The 21,070-nt window shown below is 40.1% G+C and overlaps 1 protein-coding gene across 1 annotated transcript in view; it reads right to left on the bottom strand.

Moving 5' to 3' along the window:
* Window positions 1–19,144: 19,144 nt before the first annotated feature.
* Window positions 19,145–21,070, bottom strand: part of LOC120515935 (microtubule-actin cross-linking factor 1-like) — a 174,758-nt gene continuing 172,832 nt past the window's right edge. The window contains exon 4 of the mRNA XM_039737323.1: window positions 19,145–19,219. Coding sequence (XP_039593257.1) covers window positions 19,173–19,219 — 47 coding nt within the window. The 3' untranslated portion in view covers window positions 19,145–19,172. The remainder of the gene's footprint in view (window positions 19,220–21,070) is intronic.

The raw sequence follows: 21,070 nt of genomic DNA, 5'->3' as shown, positions 1-21,070 counted from the left end.
GCTCGTGGTCACAAGGTATAAGTTCTGGGGTTTGAACCCACACCCTCAGGGTTTATTACCTAATAAAGATCTAAAAATAAGAAAATGGGTCTTTTCTACCTCTTCCTTTGTCTGATGTGACAACGACTTTCTTGCGCTCAGTGGGGCCACGTGAACAAGGTTTATAGCTATAATGCTAATCATGTAGTGTGCAATGTTTGAGTGAAAACATTGATAAATCAAACATGCATGTCAGGAAACCAAAACCGCAACATGACTAGGATAAAGTTACTAAAACCACGCCAATGAGGTAGAGAACACCACCGCATGTTGCCAGCAAAACACTTCCTACTAAAAGAGTGGTCAGTAATGGTGAAAATAGGTGGCTCTAAATGAAAAGGAAAAGGCCACCATGAGGGAATGGAATTGAGTGCGTATTATCATACCAAACCCAATAGACAACTCGCATATCAAATATACTGCGGTGGGTTGGCACCCTGCCCAGGATTGGTTCCTGCCTTGTGCCCTGTGTTGGCTGGGATTGGCTCCGGCAGACCCCCGTGACCCTGTGTTCGGATTCAGCGGGTTAGAAAATGGATGGATGGATATCAAATATAAAAACATGACGTCTACATTGATTACAAATATTTCAACTCATCTTCAGTGGGTAGCACAGCTAGTCTTTAATAAACTGCTAGTTTCCTTTGGCACCATTTACCAAGAATTGTGAAATTCTTCAAAACGAATACAGACATTTTATGTGCACTATAATTCAGTTCACAAACCAGATTATAAACAATTAGTTATATAGGCAATACTATATCAAAGGGTAAAACAGAAATAATCCTGCATTTATGAAAGACATAGAAAGGGTAATACCCTTCATTCGGGGGGAGTGGGGTGTCATGTGTGGGGCTCCATTTAAAGCTTTGTCTACAGCAGCAAAAAGGCTACCTGCGTATGTGCTTAATTGTACTTGAGACAGGTATAGTCATTTATCTATTTAGCGGTTTAAAATAATAACTTCCATTTATCTATCTGTAAGCTTTCTAGTTAGACATTTAAATTGCTTATCTATCTCTTTCGTATAGTGCCTTCCATCCATCTTTCAGTTACATAGCGCCTTTCATATCTATACATCTACACTTGCTAGGGACAGCTATAGGCGTCTATCTCATTTATATAGTGCCTTTCACATCTATATGTAATTAATGTTGTATTATTATAAGTTACTATACTGCCAATAAAACTGTTCTTGAATCTGACCTTCCATGATAGATTTAATATTGAGCAGAAAATAACAATAGTGGGGTTTCATATAGTTTTTGCTTCTTGGTCAGTATTAGGGTGAGTCTCGCTCCTCTTATGTTAGCTTTCTCCACCTTTGTGCAGTTTTCCTGGGCCTCATTCTGCTCCACCTTTATCAAAGTTCACATCCTTGACCAGGCATTCCCTAAACTTCAGCCATCCGTCTGTTTCTCTTTGCGTTTTATTACCAACCCCTTGCCTTTTTAAAATTCTACCTCCATCTTCCTCCTCTTCTGTGAAAATCAACTCATCAAGTGAATCTTTCTAATCTCACTCCTTTGTGGCTGTGGTTAACATCTCATCGACCAGACCATGTTTTACTCCCAGAGTCCATATACTTCGTTTAATTAGCGTAAACCTTTTCCTTCAACCTCACAGGGAGACTGCACCTTACACTGAGCCTCTAATACATGCACCCTTGATTTATTACACACAGCTTTAGATAACTGGCCTTCAGGTGGTGGTCCTGAAAAGGTCACTGAGCACTAGGCATAACAGGGTCTACTGCCCACTAGTGGTACAGTACTTATATTTCTAAACTTAAACACAGGGTTAGGCCCAAACGTTTGTGGAGGTGTTTTTTTTTTTGCTGGATTTTACTCACCCTTTCACCCAGCAGGTGGCACTTATGCCTGTAGTGATCTTTTACTAGCTGGACAACCCTTTAAAAACCACATTAATTGGTCTAATGGTACCTGGAAAAAAGTGGGCTTATTAAATGTATGGATGCCGCTCCCTTTATCCATCCATCTATTATCCAGTCCGCTATATTCTAACTATAGGGTCACAAGAGTCTGCTGGAGCCAATCCTAACCAACACAGGGCGCAAGGCAGGAATCAAACCCTGGGCAGTGCGCCATATGTCCCACCCCAGCCCTCCCTTTATGTTTTCTTTAAATGTTCCTATTTTGTATGTATACAGAACTCCATTTAACTCATTCCATTGCTACTTTCTACTTCTATGCAATTTATTCTAAATTATATAATAAACATATTTGGCTTTCAATCTGCAGTCAAACAATGATCCCCAAGCATAGGGTTTATCATTCTTTGTGTTTTATTGGGTAGGAACATTTGTTGTAGGTTCTACTTTTCAAGCTGATTCATTGTTCTTAACTCTTAAATCTTCAACTTGATTCCCTTGCTTGATAAGGTTTTTCTTATCTTTCACTTACATAGCCTGTAGAGAAGAGCCAAGCAAAATGACGCCTTTTATTGGCTAACTAAAAAGATTACAATATGCAAGCTTTCGAGGCAACTCAAGCCCTTTCTTCAGGCCAGATGTAATATTGTAATCTTTTTAGTTAGCCAATAAAAGGTGTCATTTTGCTTGGCTCTTCTCTACATTCATAATGGCTAACACGGTACAACACCCTAGTACTACTTACATAGCCTAATATACAATCACTGAGTAAATTAACAGGACCATCTGTACACCTGCTTATCGACACAATTATCTGAACAGCCAATGATGTGGCAGCAGCACAATGCATAAAACAATGCTGGGGTCATCAATTAATGTTTCACATCAAACAAGACAGCGGCATGGTGCCTCAGTGGTAGTGCTGCTGCCTCGCAGTTAGGAGACCCGGGTTCGCTTCCCGGGTCCTCCCTGTGTGGAGTTTGCATGTTCTCCCCGTGTCTGCGTGGGTTTCCTCCGGGTGCTCTGGTTTCCTCCCACGATCCAAAGACATGCAGGTTAGGTGGATTGGCAGTTCTAAATTGGCCCTAGTGTGTTTTTGGTGTGTATGTGTTTGTCCTGTGGTGGGTTGGCACCCTGCCCAGGATTGGTTCCTGCCCTGTGTTGGCTGGGATTGGCTCCAGCAGACCCCCGTGACCCTGTATTTGGATTCAGCGGGTTAGAAAATGGATGGATGGATGGATCAAACAAGACAATGGGAAATATATGTGATGTTAATGATGTTGACTGTGGCATGACTGGTTTGAGTATTTCTTTAACTGCTGATACCCTGGGATTTACACGAACAACAGTCTCTAAAATTTACTCAGAATGGTGTGATAAACAGAAAACCTCCAGTGAGCGGCAGTTCTGTGGACAGAAATACCTTCTTGACGAGAGGTCAGAGGGGGAATGGCCAGACGGGATTGAGCTAATAGAAAGGCTACACTAACTCAGATGGCCACTCTATACAGCTTTGGTGAGCAGAAAAGCAACTCAGAATGCACAACACATCAAACCATGAGGTAGATGGGCTACCACCGCCGAAGACCATTTCAAGTTCCACTCCTGTCAGCTAAGAACAGAAAGTTGAGAGTGCAGTGGGCACAGGCACACCAAAACCGGACAACTGAAGACTGGAAAAACATAGCCTGGTCTGAGGAATTTCAATTTATGGCTAAGGTCAGAATTTGAAGCCAACAGCATGAATCGCTGCACCCAGCCTGCCTTGTGTCTACAGTCCAGGCTGATGCTTGTGGTGCAATAGTGTGAGGAATGCTTTCTTAGCGCACTTTAGGTCTGTTAATACTAATCATCACTTAAATGTCATGGCCTATTCGAGTATTCTTGTTGACCATGTGCATCCCGCCTCGGTCACAATTTACCCATCTTCTAATAGCTACTTCCAGTATGAAAATGCACTGTCACAAAGCAAACTGTTTTCACCATCATGACAAAGGATTCAGTGGCCTTCACCGGATCTGAATCCAGTAGAATACCTTTGGGATGCGGTAGAACAGGAGTTTCGCAGCATGAATGTACAGCTGAAAAATCTGCAGAAATTGTGTGATGCAGCTTTTCTGAATTATAATTTGCTAACAATTTGCACCAGTCAATTTATATACCAATACAGGATAGCGGTGGTACAAGACAGAAAACATAAGTGACAGAGAATGGCATATTAGTGTGCCATACAAATACAGCACTGAATCAAAATACTCCTGGGGTTCAAATACAGAGAGCAGCTTGGGTGGATGGCTGACAGCTCATCATCTGGCACACTAACGTGTACACCAGCATTCCTTTTGTCACTCAAACTAAATGGCTTTTTGTGGTGTGTGGGAGCAAATTATGGCGCTTTTCCACTGCATAGTACGGCACGACACGGTTCAGTTCAGCTCACTTTTGGGGCGTTTTCCACTGGGAACAGTACCTGGTACCTGGTCCTTTTTTTAGTACCACCTCAGCCGAGGTTCCAAGCGCGCCGAACCATTACCAAAACGTGACGTGTAAACTCTGCTGGTCACTGATTGGCTGGAGAAAATCGTCATTACTGCGTCACTGGCTATTCTTTTCTTTAAAGGTACACACACGCGGAAGTTTGTGTCCCGTCTCTCCATCGCTGGACGCAGTTTGTTGTATAAGTGGATGAATGTTTCTTCAGACATTCGAAAGTTCTCCAGCCACTGAGTGTTTGTAAAACCGGGAACAATCACATCCCACCACTCTGAAGCACGGTTAAATGTCCAAACAGATGGTCTGTTGCGGCGACTTTTTTGCAAAATGTGGAAGATTTGTAATATACAGAATCAGCATTTTTATGTTACACTGACAGTTAAGTTCATTTTATGCTTTGGAACAGTGATAAAAGTTAGCTAGTGATGTGCTTTTTTTAGATGCTTACCCTTGCGCGTTGTCGAGCTAAAGTGTTGTCGTTGTCTGCGTGTTGTTGTAAAAGTTCCACGGTGTCACGGCAGTAGAGGCGGCGCAACTATAACGACACGTGAATAATCCCGCCCACTCTAAAGCGGTACTAAACTGCAGTCGAAAGCAAACCGAGCCGAACTGAGCCGAACCAAGGTGAGCTGTACTGAACCGTGCTGTGCCGTACTATGCAGTGGAAAAGCGCCATTAGAGTGTCTGCAAGAAATTGACATGCTGCTGGGGATAACATGCAAACCTGACACAGAAGAACAGAGTCTAATTGCTGATAATACATGTTAGTATTACCAAATGAAACTTGCTGTGCATGTACAGTATGGTATTGTGTTATTGTCAATTGTTCTGAGGATACAAATTTCACTGTATGTCTCTCTTTTATAATAAAAAAAATCCTGGGAAGAGAGACAAGATGTGACTTTCTCAGAGAGACACTTTCACGTCCCGTGAGACGAGACTTGGTGCCAAGAAATTTAACCACGCCCAGGGCCGGAAATAAAAGACAAAGAGTAGATGACAACATAGAACATTGTAAAGAATTCAAAAATACTGGCGCGATACACATGCAGAGCAGGTTAGAGATAATGGAAGTATGACAATTCGAAAGTCTCAAAAAAATTATAGGAAAGATCGCATTAGCACAAACTCGGTGAAATAACGGAACAGCGAAAAGAGATCGAATATATTGTTCGGATTTAAACTTTAAGTCAGAGACTTGTAGATTGTCTAATTCGTGTTGCAATCAGGGACAAGCAGTGTTTTCTCCAAATGAAGAGGCATATCTGCGAGAATTAAAAGATTTGTTGTTTGGTGAAAGTGAAATCCCGTGAGAGAAAATTTCAAGCCCCGCGAGACAAGACTTTATACAAAGAGTTTTGGAAAAGTCCTGCCGACATCTAAAACATTTACAACCACACACACGTTTCAATCATTTCTCATTTGTGTGAATGCTATTGTTAGACACAGTTTGTGTAGAGAGAAAGAAACGATATTCACTCACGGGCAGTTATACGTTGCGTTGTCACGATGTAATTCCAAACATGGAATCAAAATTCAATGCGATATTGACGAAAAGGTAAAACAAAAAGATATCGAATATATGGATATGGGTGATATGACAGAAGTATGTAGATATTGTTTGGCTTTACACTTTAAGTCGGAGACTTGTAGATCGTCTAATTTGTGTTGCCATCAGGGAAGAGTAATGTTTCTTCCCAATGAAGAGGCGTATCCACGAGAATTAAAAGTTTTGTTGTTTGGTGAAAGTAAAATCCACATACGCGAGTGGCAGAGACGCGAAGTGGCCGGCGTGTAGCGCTGGCCAGGGGGTTGGTGAGCGAAGCACCCTAGTACTATATATATGAAAATAAACGTACATTTGAAACAGTGTGTTCCAATGCGGATGAAAGGAGGATACAATATTACTATAGTGTTGTTTTTTAAGTTGCTCAGTGAGTGTATATATTGTATACACTTTTTAAACAAATGTGTTTACCTCACATTAATAGAAAGTTATCTTGTGTGACTGAATACACCTCATGATGGCCCAGGTCAGTTCCTGCCCTGTACTGTTCCTGTTTCAGTTGGCTTTACTAAACTAAAATAACACTTTGTTAGAAGAAGCAGGTTCCAAAATGAATGAATGGCATCTCCCTCTTCTCACACAATCCGAAGATGTGCAGTTTAAATCACCTGAAGACAATGAAGTGTCCCTTTTTGTAATGGAGTATAATCTGTAATGAACTGGCATCTTCTAGGCAGGTGGCACAGTGGTAGTGTTAAGGAGATTGTGGGTTCGCTTCCCAGGTTCTCCCTGCATGGGGAGTACTTTTAGTCGTGAGAAAAGCGCTATAAAAATGAAAGAATTATTGTTATCATTATTATCTAAGTATGGGGTGCAATCCTGACTTGCTTCAGATGCTGTTCAGACAGGCTCAGGGTTTCACAACCCTAAAACTGGAGTATCTTGGTAAAAAAAAAAAAAATGAAGTATCTGTCTTTCCTGTTTCTTCTTTGTTTTTTTTTTCTCCCACCATCAAAAAACATGCAAATAAACCTAAGGCGCTAAATTGTTCTGTTGTGAGTGAAAAGTGTATGTATGAATTTGACGGCCTGCCATGTGATGGACTAGCACTGCATTCAGGACTACTTTCTGGGCACTGTTGTTGAGACTAGAAAACGGGAGTTTAGACTTTCAAGTTTTCTACCCCATTTATTGAGTTCAGGCTCTCAAGGAGACGCAGCTTGTTCTAACAGCACTTGGTGCACAGCAGGAACCCACTCTTACCTACAGTAGGCTAATTTACAGTAACAAATGAACCTAACACCACACTCCATACCAGTGACAAATAAGTACTGGAATTAAACTCAGAATGGCAGATGCATGAGGCGGCAGCACATATCTGTCTATCTATCTAATCACTGTGTCACCAGCTTAACTCAATTCATAGTCATGCTAATCTGTCCCTAAAGTCTATTTATGTGCTCACCCCCTGTTCTGGTGTTGGTCCTGCTTTCCACCTAATGATTGCTGGGATTGGCTCCACGTGTCCCACAAACCTGCACTGGATAAGCAAGTCATGAAGATGATTTGATGGATGGATAAATGGGGTTTATTTTTTCACCAACAATAATACCTGAAACATTCTCCCCTTAAAATGTTTCTTGACATGTAAACAACAGGGAGTGATTGTCACCAGCTCAGCAGAATTGCAAATCTTTCAAGGACATAAATAAACAGTCAGAGCTGACCACGGGAGTGCTGTAAGCAGAACAAAGCATCATGATATCAGACAAGCGGAAAGAATCGTCATGAAATGTTCCAGGCAGCTTCGGGTTTCACTTCATCTGCCACACATATTTTAAGTTAAGAGCAAATCCATATGGCTTGCTTCCATTCACTTGTCAAATGCAGGAATACTTGAGAGTCACACAAAATAAAAAATAAAACTATGGCTATGATAGATAGATAGATAGATAGATAGATAGATAGATAGATAGATAGATAGATAGATAGATAGATAGATAGATAGGAAACACACTATATGATAGATAGATAGATAGATAGATAGATAGATAGATAGATAGATAGATAGATAGATAGATAGATAGATAAGAATGACTAGAAAGGAAGAAAATTAAAAAGAAAGAAAACTTTTTGGCTAATCCATGCCAATACCAATTACCCAATAGACAACCCATGTTGTTTCAGGATTTTTATTTCTCCAGTTCCTCCTCCACATTACAGACCCTACACCCTCACCTCTGGTGGGCACCTCAGATTTAACTCAACTGTTTAGCCTTGGCACCAAATTGTCCGGATGTGAGTGAATCTGGAGGTGTGCGAGTGTGCTTCACCCTCAAGGTTGACTCCTGTCTTGTGTCTGCTGCTGGCAACACAGGCGTTGGGTCTACACAGTCTTTCAATACCCATTCCAAATTATAGTGCATATAAAATGCACTCATCCCCTTGGAAGGTTTTCATATTTTATTGATATCCAATATTGAATGACAGTGGACTAGATTTTTAACACTGAATAACAGAAAGACTTTTAAATGTCAAAGAGAAAAACAGGTCTGTGAAAAGTGGTTTATAGGCACTGTATTTGCACAATCAGGTAATTGTCAGCTATAAATTGGCGCAATAAGAGTGAGTGTGTCCTTCGCTGTATGACATGCTGGGACTCCATTCAGAGTTGATCCCAGACTTGGCCTGCATTACTGTAATGGTGAAAGTTCATAAATACATTGATTAGATAGACAGAATGAGAGCAGCCTATTTGTCACAAAAAATACAAAGTGTAATAAAGAGTAATAAAAACACTGTGACAAACATGAAATACCACAACAACCAAAATCTGCCACTAAACGCATGCTGAGACCTCACTGTGTCTTTTGTTTTTAGTCTGGAAGACAATAAATCTCGAAGCTCTCCCACTTCATAATTCCTTTTTGTCATTGTTAACGGTCCAGGTTGGCTGAAGCTGCCTTAATGTCCTTGAACCCGGAACCAACAATAACATAACTGAGATGAGTCAGGGTGCATGAGGACACAATCAAAAGGTTGGTGGAAATCAGTACAAGTGCTGTTCCTTTAAACAGTCAAGGGTTCTAAACCCAAAAATTCAAACAGTGCAGTAAGCTTTAAATAAAGTCAATAAAAAAATAATCCCATAAAAGCAGATGTATAACTGTAGATTAAAAATTGAAAAAATCCATAAATAAAACCATAAAAATGAGGTTAAAACACAAAGGATCATTTTTCATTAAAACCAAACTTTGCCTCATGTGCCAAATGGTGTCTACGTAGCTCACCGTTTGTGGTGTCCACAGGCAAATTAAACCACTTCATGGGCCTGCACCCCAGCCAACTCATTCAGTCATTGCTGGAGGGCCCCAAGCCCAATTCGTATCCATCACTGCCATCCAGCGGCACCTGCTGGGTCCCTGCGAGCCCTGCTCTGCCTTGCATCTGCTGGCACTACACGGTCTTAAGGCGGGAGCCAACTCGCAGTGGTGTGTTGCTCCTACTCTCTGATCTCTCCGACAGTGGCCATGCGCTCGTGTTGGGGTCAAACCTGACTGCCTGTCTTCCCTTGCATCACTGACACTGCCATGAGCCTGTCTCTTTTCTTTTTTTTTAAGTTTATTTTTATTTAAACTTCATGCTTTCCTTTTCCTTTCTGTCTGTCATTCTTCCTTTGGACACAGATGCTAATGAGAGGACTGGCCGCTGCGGATGTCTGCACGTGAATTCATAGCTAGCCAATAACTCTTTGACACGCCTGAGCCGCTGTGCCATGTCACCACTTCCACCCAGACCATTCTGCCTAAGCCCTCCATTTATTTATTTAAATCTGGCCATTGCTGCAGATCTAAATGTGTCTTATCACAGCCATTTATAATATGTTATCTGGTAAAGTGTAAAGCTCAGACATGGGAAGAGGATTCTGGTCTAATTGGTCCCCATCAGAAAGGCCATTTTCTCAGTCTGTGAATGTGATAACCTAATCAAAGGCTCATCTCCTCTCTACCTCAGCTCACTGGTTTAATTATCAGCTGAAGCAATGAGATTTCCAGGAGTGCCCTCCAATTTAGGAAGGGCACATGTGCATTGTGTTAAAACTATTTTGGGCTGTTTGGCTAGAGGTCTGTTTGGCATATGGAATCCATATTTCCAGCTTGGCTCTTTCGTCCTTTTATTGTCAGGTTCAGCGCTGTAATTGGAAGCGGGTCTGTGTAATAGGAAACACACCACTGACTCCGATCTGCCATAGCGCACTTCAACTGTGGCTACCAGACTTTCACTGTGTGTACATGAGAACAACGGGCAAGCTTGTCACATTTCACACAATGGTAAAAGAAAATGCAATTTTTCTCTTAAATCAGATTTCCTTTCTTGTTCCTTCTTGCTTTGATTTTCGATTCAGTTATTTAAGCTCTAGCGAACAGATGTCTTCAATTTGGGTTTGCCTCTGAGTGCCACAAATTTCCTATTACTTCTCAGCACACATCTTTAAAATCAGCATGCCCCTTATAAAAACAAAAGAGTAAAGTTTCAAACATTTGGCGTATACATGTTTGCCATTAAAACTGCTTGGAGAAAAAAAAAAGAAAAACGTACAAATTGTTGAGAAAACTGTAGACCCCTGAATCAATGCACAAGGTGTAGGGCCTCAAAATGACCACTGCCAAAAAGAACTCGAAAATATGTGGACAAGCTTCTTCAGAACTTGGCGAGTTCTTGTAAAATGCAGTTTAATGTAGAAAAGTGCAAAGTGCTCCTATATGGGAAAAATGAACGACAGTTATGAATACAACTTGTGAGACACCATCATACACGAAGCAACCTTTGAAAGAGATTTAGGGGTTTATGTTGACACGTTTTCATTATCTAAGCAATTTGCAGAAGAAATTCAAAGGGTAAATGTAATGTTAGGTTATATGGTAAAAACTGTTGAATATAAATCAAGAGACCTAATGCTTGGACTATATAATGCCTTAGTAAGACCACATTTGGAATTTTGTGGGTAGTTCTGGTCACCACCTTTCAAGACAGGCATAGCAGCCCTTGACGGCATGCAGAGGAGAGCAACCAAGTGCATCACAGGAGTTGAGACTTTTAAGAGAATTAAACCTGCATGGGGACCTAATGCTGGTCTTCAAAATCCTCAAAGACATGATAAAGTAGATCCAACAGAGTTACTTCAAATAAACAATGAATCATGTACTTCAGGATACCAGTGGAAATTAACTGGAAGAACTGAAGCCAGAAACCACTTCTTTACACAAGGAGTTGTGGGAATCTGGAGCAACTACCAAACCATGTAGTGAAAACAGAAACCTTGACAACCTTTAAGAAGAATCTGGATGAGATGTTGGGAAAGCTTAGCTATTAGCTAAACAAACAAGCCTGATGGACTGAATGGTCCCCTCTAATTTGTCACATTACTTATGTTCTTATATTCTTACTCCAAGTCATTTGCCTACAGGTTAGCAAACCACAGCCAAAGTCACAACAACTCACCAACTCCAGAGCACATTCACAACAAACTGTAAGGTACTTGATACGGCTGAGGGTGGTATCTTGCAGTGATGGGCAGGTGGCCCCACATCTTGGGGTACCATCCACAAAACACATGGTACATAACACAGGCATACATACATAGACACAATCAAAAACAAAGAATAATCTCTATATATAATCTTCATTTGGATCTTGATCTTTGTTTGTCCGCAAATGAATTAGAAGAAGCACTAGATGGCAGTAGAGAGACAGCTAAAACATAGACATTGCATTAAGAATCTCCTCCAGGCTTATACTACTGAAGACTGTAGTACTCCAGTCACACCTCAAAACACAGACATTCAAACTAAACAAATTGTTGTGCTTTAAATTAACTAAAGAGATCTTCATTTAGATCTCGATCTTTGTTTGTCCGCGAATTCCATGCATGCGTAGACCACCTTCCAGTTTAGTACGTTGTTGTTACTCACGGATGTCAACAATGTGCCGGAATAACGAAAGAGGTGGTGGACAGTGTTACGCTGGTTAGCTCCTGAGGCCTGGTTAGAGAATGAGATTGCCGAAGATAAAAGGTACGCGCCTACGTAACATATGAATGAAAGAAAGACAGTGGGTAAAATGAATGACAACGTAACAGCACGTTCAGGAAATTATTATTGTTACGTTGTAGCCGGCGAGTGCTGCGCGTCTCACAGTTGTACCGTGGCTTGCTCGCATGTCAGTGAAGTGATCCCTATTTATGCTTTAAAGAGCCTGGATAGCTATATGTCCCCTTTTATAACCATTGCTACGTGTATATTACTCTTTGGATTGCCACAAAGCAACCTGCGAGATTAGAGAAAGGTTGAGAAGACATCGTGAGAGGAAACGACAGCCTACACCACCACATAATTACTATTCGGACAGTGATTCGGAGTAGGCCGTTCCTATCAAATCAATATCCAAGGGTTTTCTTTTGTTATTTTGTTTCCCTTATAAAAAATCATAATGCTGTGCGACGAAGGGCCCAGTTCACGACTGGCAGCCGCATTTAAACAGGGAGCCCTCCACAGACAACTTTAACACGCGCAATGTAGTTCGGCGCACATGGCTAGTGTATATAATAAAAAGAAATATTAACACAAAATAATCAATAATGAACAAAGGTAGCACAATAAAGGCAGTGGAACCCCTGTGTTAATATCTTTTGTAAGTTGCTTTGGATAAAAGCATATGTTAAGCAAATGTAATTGGGTGCACATGTGCAGATCTACAAATTGGACAAAAAACAATAGATGGATGCAGTCAATTTGCAGTTGTGGGACTGCTTCAGTTAAATCTTCATGACAGACAGACAGACAGACAGACAGACAGACAGACAGATAGATAGATAGATAGATAGATAGATAGATAGATAGATAGATAGATAGATAGATAGATAGATGTTTTTAATATATAAACACACAGACTGTGGTCTGAACACACACCAGAAAGAACGATAGAAAACATCTAACTTTGCACGTAATCACAGTGAGACTTTATGTAGGCATATTGCTGTTGGTATAACTGAGTCCCCATTGCGTTTCTTGACACACTTCTGTAAATGACTCATTGGCTGACAGTCCTTAGCGTTAGTGTGTCAGAGACAGGATGTGCAGCATTGTTCATAGCAACACTCAGTTTTGTTTTCATTCTCTCCTTTGCTATGACCTCCAGGAGGTCCAGAGTGTACTACATAACTGAGCTTGCCCTTTTAATCTGCTTGTTGATTTAGTGATGTTATCAGCCCAGCTCACCACAGTGCAGAAAATCGCACTGGCCATCACAGAGTTGTAGAAAATGTGAAAGGATGCCACTTACCACATTAAATGAATGCAGTAGCCTAAGAAACAAGAACCTGCGGTGTCCTTTCTTCTATTGTTATTCTGTGTTCTGAGATCAGTCCAACCTGACATTGATGTGGACCACGAAGCATGTGTAGGAATGCACCACCTCTACATCCACTCCATGAACAGACATAGAGGCTCTTTGATGATTGACTTTCGCTGCACCAATTTGTTAAATCTGCTGATGTTAAGGTGCAGACCATTCTCTTTACATCAAGAAACAAAGTCCTCCACCAGACTCCTCCACCTTTTGTCTCTTTATTAATACAACTCGTAAGTGCAGAATCATCTGAGAATTTCTGACAGTGACATGACCTGGTGTTATATTAGTAATAGGAGTTGTCCTGAGTGAAGAGAAGAGCAGGACAGGACTGTTCCTTGTGATGCTCTAGTGTTGCTCACATCCGTATCAGAGACACAGTCCTTGAGTCTCAAAAAACAGAGGGACAGTCTGTGGCAGTAACCATAATGAGGAAATCTGAGGTAAACAGTAGTGTGCAACCATTGCTTTACCGCAACTTCATGTTTTTGTTAGTTGTACAAGTGACAGCACATACTGCAATTTTATTTATTTTTATAGAGTATATAGGAAATGGAAGAAAATGCAAGTGACATACACAATGCACATTTCTCACAATCATAAAGCTACTGAGCTATGTTTGTGTTAGCGTGTGCCATCGCTGCCTGCTCTGAGTGGGTTAAAAAACAGCAGCTGCCAGGCAAATAAACATGAAATCGGGTATCAACTTCCCAGCTATGGCCCGCAAGCTCCAATAGAATCTCACACTCCAAATAACTCAACTAATAATCGCATGACTCACACATAATAAAAAAAAAATGGAATTCTGTTCATATTTACTTACTTTTTTGTTTTCTTTTATGTTAGTAGTTTTTATAATAATTTAGTTTTCATTTTTCACAAATTATTTTTTATTTTGTTTGTAACAAATTAGTGTTTTGGCCCTTCTGTTTTCAGCCATGGGCTGACTGGGGCATTAAGAAACAGGTGATGTTTATAATGAATAATGTTAGTTTTTAATTCCAAATACTCAGGTCCAGGTTTTCTGTTCCTCCCTCCTCTTCAGATCAGAGCAGTCCTTAAGGCAAATGTGGTCCCAATATCTTCTAACTGGCCTTCCCACCTCCTTCATAAATGTTCTTGCTGAGTATCTCCAAACTTTAAGGCAGTGTCTTCTTTAAATGCAAGTGTGCACAAGGCAGCTGTGAGATCTTTACCTTTACTTTTAACCTGGCAACGCTTTCTTCTGCTGTTATCTCGTAGAAGGATATCCTTAACAACATTTCCACATCCTCCGAAAACTCCAACTATCAGCATACACAATTTAAATTTGAACATCCAATGTACCTCAAGCCCTCTTTAAATGCCTTTGGTACTTTTCTTCATATGTTTTGGGACTGCCCTCCAGTTTATACCTTTTGGAAAAATGTTTCCAATTGTCTGTCTAATAGTTGTTCTCTTTATATTCCCAATTTGTTTCATATATTTCTTCTCCTGGACCTCTCCTCTCTTACCTTGACTTCTATCCAGTGGAGGTTATTCTGTCTGGGTAAAATCTCTGCTAAGATTATATTAGCGTCTCGCTGGAAATCTCCTGACTCACTCTCTGTAAACTTGGGAAAATCATCTTCCTTTAATCTAATCCTACCTGAACGTCTGGTGGCGTGATCAATGGATGATTTTCTCAAATACAAAAAAGTGGCAAACTGCTTGATTTTATCATTTTTTTTACTTGGCCCTTTTGTGTCTATCTGGGTTTTTTGACAAGGTTTCCCTCTTTAGTGGGCATTTTTGGAAGTTTTTTTGGAACTCCAGTGCTTTAGGACTCTTACAAAAACAAAAAGCATCTCAGTTCAGAGATTTGCATTGTGCTGAACTGCTAGTGGTCAGCCACAAACCTCCAATGTCAGACTTGGAAGCAGTTTCTAACAGTGTGCGTTAAGAGGAGAAATCCTAGTCATTGATGCCACGTCTGAACACTTTGAGCACAGGTTTCCTGGTAACATCAGCTGAGCTCTCTCTCTGCAGTACTGACACAATACAAAGGGGATGACCCAGTAATGAAACAAAAAGAAATAGTTTAGTCAAATACAGGCTATGAAGTGGTTAACTGAAACAGTAAAAAGTATGGTTCAGATCTACCTGAAAAAGTTTACTCATATGTCAAGGCGTCGAAAATTGTTTTCTTTTTGTACATGTTAAGTTAAGCAGTGCAGTTCAATTAAGCGGTGCAGTTATATTTTCGAGGTGTGGGTCGTATGTTAAGCAAATGTAATTGTGTGCACATGTGCAAAGCTACAAATTGGACAAAAAACAAGAGATGGATGCAGTCAATTTGCAGTTGTGGGACTTCTTCAGTTAAATCTTCAAGACAGATAGATAGATAGATAGATAGATAGATAGATAGATAGATAGATAGATAGATAGATAGATATGAAAGGCACTATATAATAGATAGATAGATAGATAGATAGATAGATAGATAGATAGATAGATATGAAAGGCACTATATAATAGATAGATAGAAAAGGCACTATATGATAGATAGATAGATAGATAGATAGATAGATAGATAGATATGAAAGGCACTATATAACAGATAGATGCAAAAGTTACTATATGACACATAAGTAGATAGATAGATGTGGAAGGTACTATATAACAGATAGATGCAAAAGTTACTATATGACACATAAGTAGATAGATAGATGTGGAAGGTACTATATAACAGATAGATGCAAAAGTCACTATATGACACATAAGTAGATAGATAGATGTGGAAGGTACTATATAACAGATAGATAGAAAAGGCACTATATGATAGATAGATAGATAGATAGATAGATAGATAGATAGATAGATAGATAGATAGATAGATAGATAGATAGATAGATAGATAGATAGATATGAAAGGCACTATATAATAGATAGATATAATAGTATCACCGAGCTTGGTTTCTTCATAGCTTTTTATTTATATCCTCTGTGATAACCAGATATTTATATAGTTTTAACCTTCTTTCGACATGCAAGAGATTGAAATCATCATTCAGATCGCCAGCTTCCACCTTTTCAGATTGATGGCAGATGCCCTGCCTTATCAACGCCCTATTTACATTCTTTATAAGTATAACCCACGTGTGATTGGAACGCCTCTTTCCCCAGCTGCTCCTTTGCCTCACCTTATGACACAAATTGGTTATATGGTTGCATTTAGTTTTGGCACAACTAAAGCATGGTCTTGAATCAAAAGGCACTACATATGGAGCTGCCACCAAGCTAAATGAAATAAGTCTGCTTTGCTTTAAGTTATGGCACACAATCTATGGGCATGAATTAAAATGTAATACGCTTTTGTACTGAATTTTAAACGGATTTACACTACTGCACGCAGTTTTCATGTCAATTGATTATTTGGTTGACATGCTTTCAGTTATGATGCAATAAAACAGTGGCAAAATTAAACGGCCCGTTGGCATATGCACTGAATTTCAACATAATTAACACATTGGATTGTATTTCATTTTGGCACAAAAAAGTTCCATAAGAAATAAGCCTTGGATGGAATGTAATACTCAGTCATTCCAGGCTCTGTTTTACAGTTATCAATCAAACTAACCAACAAATCTTTGGCATGGGATAACCTGTGAAATTGTGCAGAAAATATAAATAAACTCCACATAGAGTGCAGTCAACTGTTGGTTGTAATGTAGGAAACTCAAAGCAGGGTTGTGGTAGAAATTAAATTCATAATTAAAGAAAGAAACTTATCCTCTACTAGAACAACTGTGACAAAACCTCTTTGAGTCAGAAACCAGGCAGGAGAAAACTTGTCCATTGAGTGTTTAATTATCGTTTCAGCAAATGCTTAAAGAGGGAGCATTCAACATAGCATTTACTGTTACAGAATGGTCAGAATGATAAGGGCAGAAGTCCATTTTATAAACAACTGAATTTGCATAATACTGCTCATTAATGCATACACATCACCTGACATTTACTCGGATTGGTTCGTTGGCTAACACACCCCAAAAAAACAAAAAAGGAAGCTCCATTGAGCACAAAAGGCATAAAGAAAATTGACTAGACAATAAGGCAAATTTAAGCAAACAGAGTCCCAAAAATCACAAATGTACAGGGCAGAAGGTCAAAAATCCAGAGATATCAAAAAGCACAGTAAAAACAAAGAATCTTGCCAAAAACTTCCAAGCACATTTGAAATGAACCATAAACTGTGGGAGACCCTCCAGATTTAACAGGTGGAGGAGGGCAGTTCCTGGCGGTGATTGGCAGGTGGCTCCACCTCTTGGGGAAATCACCCACAAAACACATGGAACATAAAGGCAGATTAATGGCAAGATCTAGAACAAAGAATAACACAAATAATCAACAAAGCAAACATTAGCGTAAGTAAAAGGCACAAAAATTAACAAAAAGACATGGCTGAGATGTGACATTGGGGATTTAAACCTACGTGTCTGGAGGTGTGATGCAGTTGAGTTAACCCCTCTGTGACCATCCACTTTTTAACTTATTTGTCTATTATGGTCTTTCAGAGTAGCAACCCCTGCAGCATCACTTGAAAGACAAGAATCAGCACTGTACTGTACTGTATGTGACCCGAGTCCATTGTAGGGCACACAGAAACTCACACCTACCCTCACTCACAAAGAGCGCATTCACAGTTGTCCATCGATCTATTCAGCATGTCTTTGGAATGTGGGAGGAAAACAGAGTACCATGAAAAATATGAACATGGACATTGTAGGAACATGCAGATAGCACACACACAGTGACAGAGCAGAGATTTCAATCCAGACTCTGTGAGCTGTGAGGCAGCAGACGTGACAACAGCGCTGCCATGGAAAACGTTCCCATCAAATAATTCTGACATAGTTAGAGTAAATTAAAACTGAAGTGCCTGTGTGTATGTTAGCCTCAGCATTAGAAGTCATTGAAATGCCACAAAAAAGTTGTCATGTACTATGGAAACAGCAAGTCTTGGATTATTACAAATAAGCACAAGATATTCATGAACTCTTAGAAATGGCAGAATTAAAAAAATAAATAATGACAGTTATTGGCTGGGGGCGGCATAGTAATGTAATAGTCCCAGTGAATGGAGTTGAAACCTGGCTCAGTCACTGTGAATTTTTCATGTTCTTCCCTACTGCCAAGTACTTCAGCCCCCTACACATAAATCCACCAAACACCCACTCAATTTTTTTTTCATTAGTTATGCTATATTGACCCCATGAGCAAGGAAAATATTCCTCCATCCCCTTATGAACCCAAATGGATAGTGGTCACCAACAGACAAGGCATCTGTGGTGGGAGTCACTGAAAAGCAACAACAGCCTTAGCCTATTATTGTGTATGGTCTTGAAATGAACATCTCCAAGAACATATCCTCCTCAAGCCTGCACCAGGTGGCGAAGCTCAAGTGAATCCCTCACAACCAAGAATAGCCCTTTGGGACAGGTTTCATATTTTCTTGACCTTGTTAGCATCATTTTATTGTCTGCTACCATTGGCAAAGAGATGGTAGCCAGATAGATACATGTTATTCATTATGTATTCAAGAAGCTGCATCATCACATCTACAAGAACCATGCAATATGAGATAAAGCTTGCTGTTTACAGAGTTTTACAGCACACTACTTTAGGCTTCTGAAACCATGACTTTATACAGAGTACTGGAGAAATTTAATCAAAGCAAGCATCACTCTAGAGTGTATGCTTCGGGTGTAATGGGATCACAGGCTCACTATTATGCTGAGATTCAACTGCACACAAGCATGCCCAGTACTGAGATCATGATTTTTCACCTCGAGCTCCAGAGAGATGGCCATGTTATCACAATGTCTGGTATGCCACTTCCAAAACCTGTGCTCTTCTTTGAGCTGCAAAGAGGAAACAGATGGAAACAGGCAGCGAGGAAGACTATGAGATGCCAGGGTAAATTAGACAGAGAGGAAGACCTATGAAAAGGTACGAAGACCATTTGAAAGCAAATCTTGTCACCTATGACATCCAACCCTGTGACCTGGGATTTCTAGTCAGGGATTGTGCGGGCTAGAGCAGAATCTCGTAGCACGGGAAGAAGGGAGTGGAACTTAAGGAAAAGTGGAGACAAACAAGCAAAACACGTCTTGCTAAAATTGCAGATGGCACTTTGTATTCTGTTACAATCCTTCAATATGCCCTTAATTTTCCAAAAAGTTTTCCTCACATCTTGGTCTTCACAGTCACCTCAAGGCCCATGAGAGGAGTAGAACATTGAAAAACTGAAAAAGGTTTGTGGGTCTAATTCTTAAATCAAGAAAGGTCAACAATAACTGGCCTTATGTAAGTGACTAAATCCTAGCAGGCTGGTGGAGAAGCATCCAGCTTCAGAGGCGCACAGCCATACATCACAGAAGGTCTATGGCAGCCGTTCTAAACCAGCCATTTCACAACAGAAGTCACATTAGTTCACTTCTAAACTATGCTAACCCAACAAATCCCTAACCTTAATAAAACTAACTCTTATGCTTACATTATGCCCAATCTTAACCTTAACCATAAACTACCCTAATCTTAACAGTTTATATAATACACCGTAACCACACTAACCCTAACCTCAAGTAAACCTTCCCTTAATCTTAACCACATATACTACACTCTTAACCACACTAATGCCTAATGTTACCACTAATCTTAACCGTTGTCACACACATGCACATAAGAGACAGTTTACGGGCTCAAATACTTGCATTTCCCCACCAGACCAGGGGTTGGTGCTGACAAAAAGGACATAGCAGTACTAGAAAAGGTCCAGAGAAGAGCGACTAGGCTGATTCAGGGCTACAAGGGATGAGTTATCTCCTTTTCCCCTGCAGAACAACAGAAGAAACCTCAACCTAAACCCCCTTCCAGTCCTCAGGAAACGCCTTCCAACACATCATCACTTCCTCTTCTGGTCCACAAGATCCCACCTTACCCTGATGTAATTTCCTCTTCCAGTTCCCCAGGATTCCACCTTTCAGTTTACATCACTTCCTAAACCCACCTCTTCCTGTCTGTTATTTTTATATAGATGTACATATATTCACCATGATGTAACCTTGGTCAGTTCTGTCTGGCGTTCAAGTCTGTAAAGACCTTCAATGCCATTCACATTCTTTCAAGTTTTCGGGGTGGATCCCCAGACCTTTTTCTTTGTTCCTGTGTTTATTTTACACGGTGTACACTCTTGGCCTTTAACTGCTACCCTAGACATGTGGAGATGTCTGCTGACATGCGCCAATAAACAGTCAAAAACTGTGATGACGTATGTCTCTCCAGCTCGGCAGTTGGATATCATTGAGCTGGTTGTCCGATCTAGTTTAGTTTCTTCTGTCAGATGTTTCTTGCCCTCTGCAATAATAAATCTGATTAAGAAAGTGGATGGATGGATGGATGGATGGATGGACAGATGGATGATTAGGTTATTAGGTTATATAACAATTACTGTTTCAAACAGCCAGCAACTGACATGCAACAACTATAATGACAATAATAGAAAAAAATCACGACTTAAAAAAACAATTCTATCTTATCAGAAAAGGAAAACAAATTAAAGCAGAAAAATTAAAACCAACAAACAAATAAACCCCATTTATACATCAGAAAAAGAAAGTGACTAAACAGAAGATGACATACCTCGCACATCATCCAGATTAAAAGATCAAATGTCCCTGCTAACTATTTTGCCACTGTGTTGCTCACACTAA

The sequence above is a fragment of the Polypterus senegalus genome, chromosome 15, assembly GCF_016835505.1.
Source record: "Polypterus senegalus isolate Bchr_013 chromosome 15, ASM1683550v1, whole genome shotgun sequence".
Taxonomy (NCBI): domain Eukaryota; kingdom Metazoa; phylum Chordata; class Cladistia; order Polypteriformes; family Polypteridae; genus Polypterus; species Polypterus senegalus.
The sequence above is the reverse complement of the archived record's forward strand: the minus strand, read 5'-3'. Positions and strand labels throughout refer to the sequence as shown.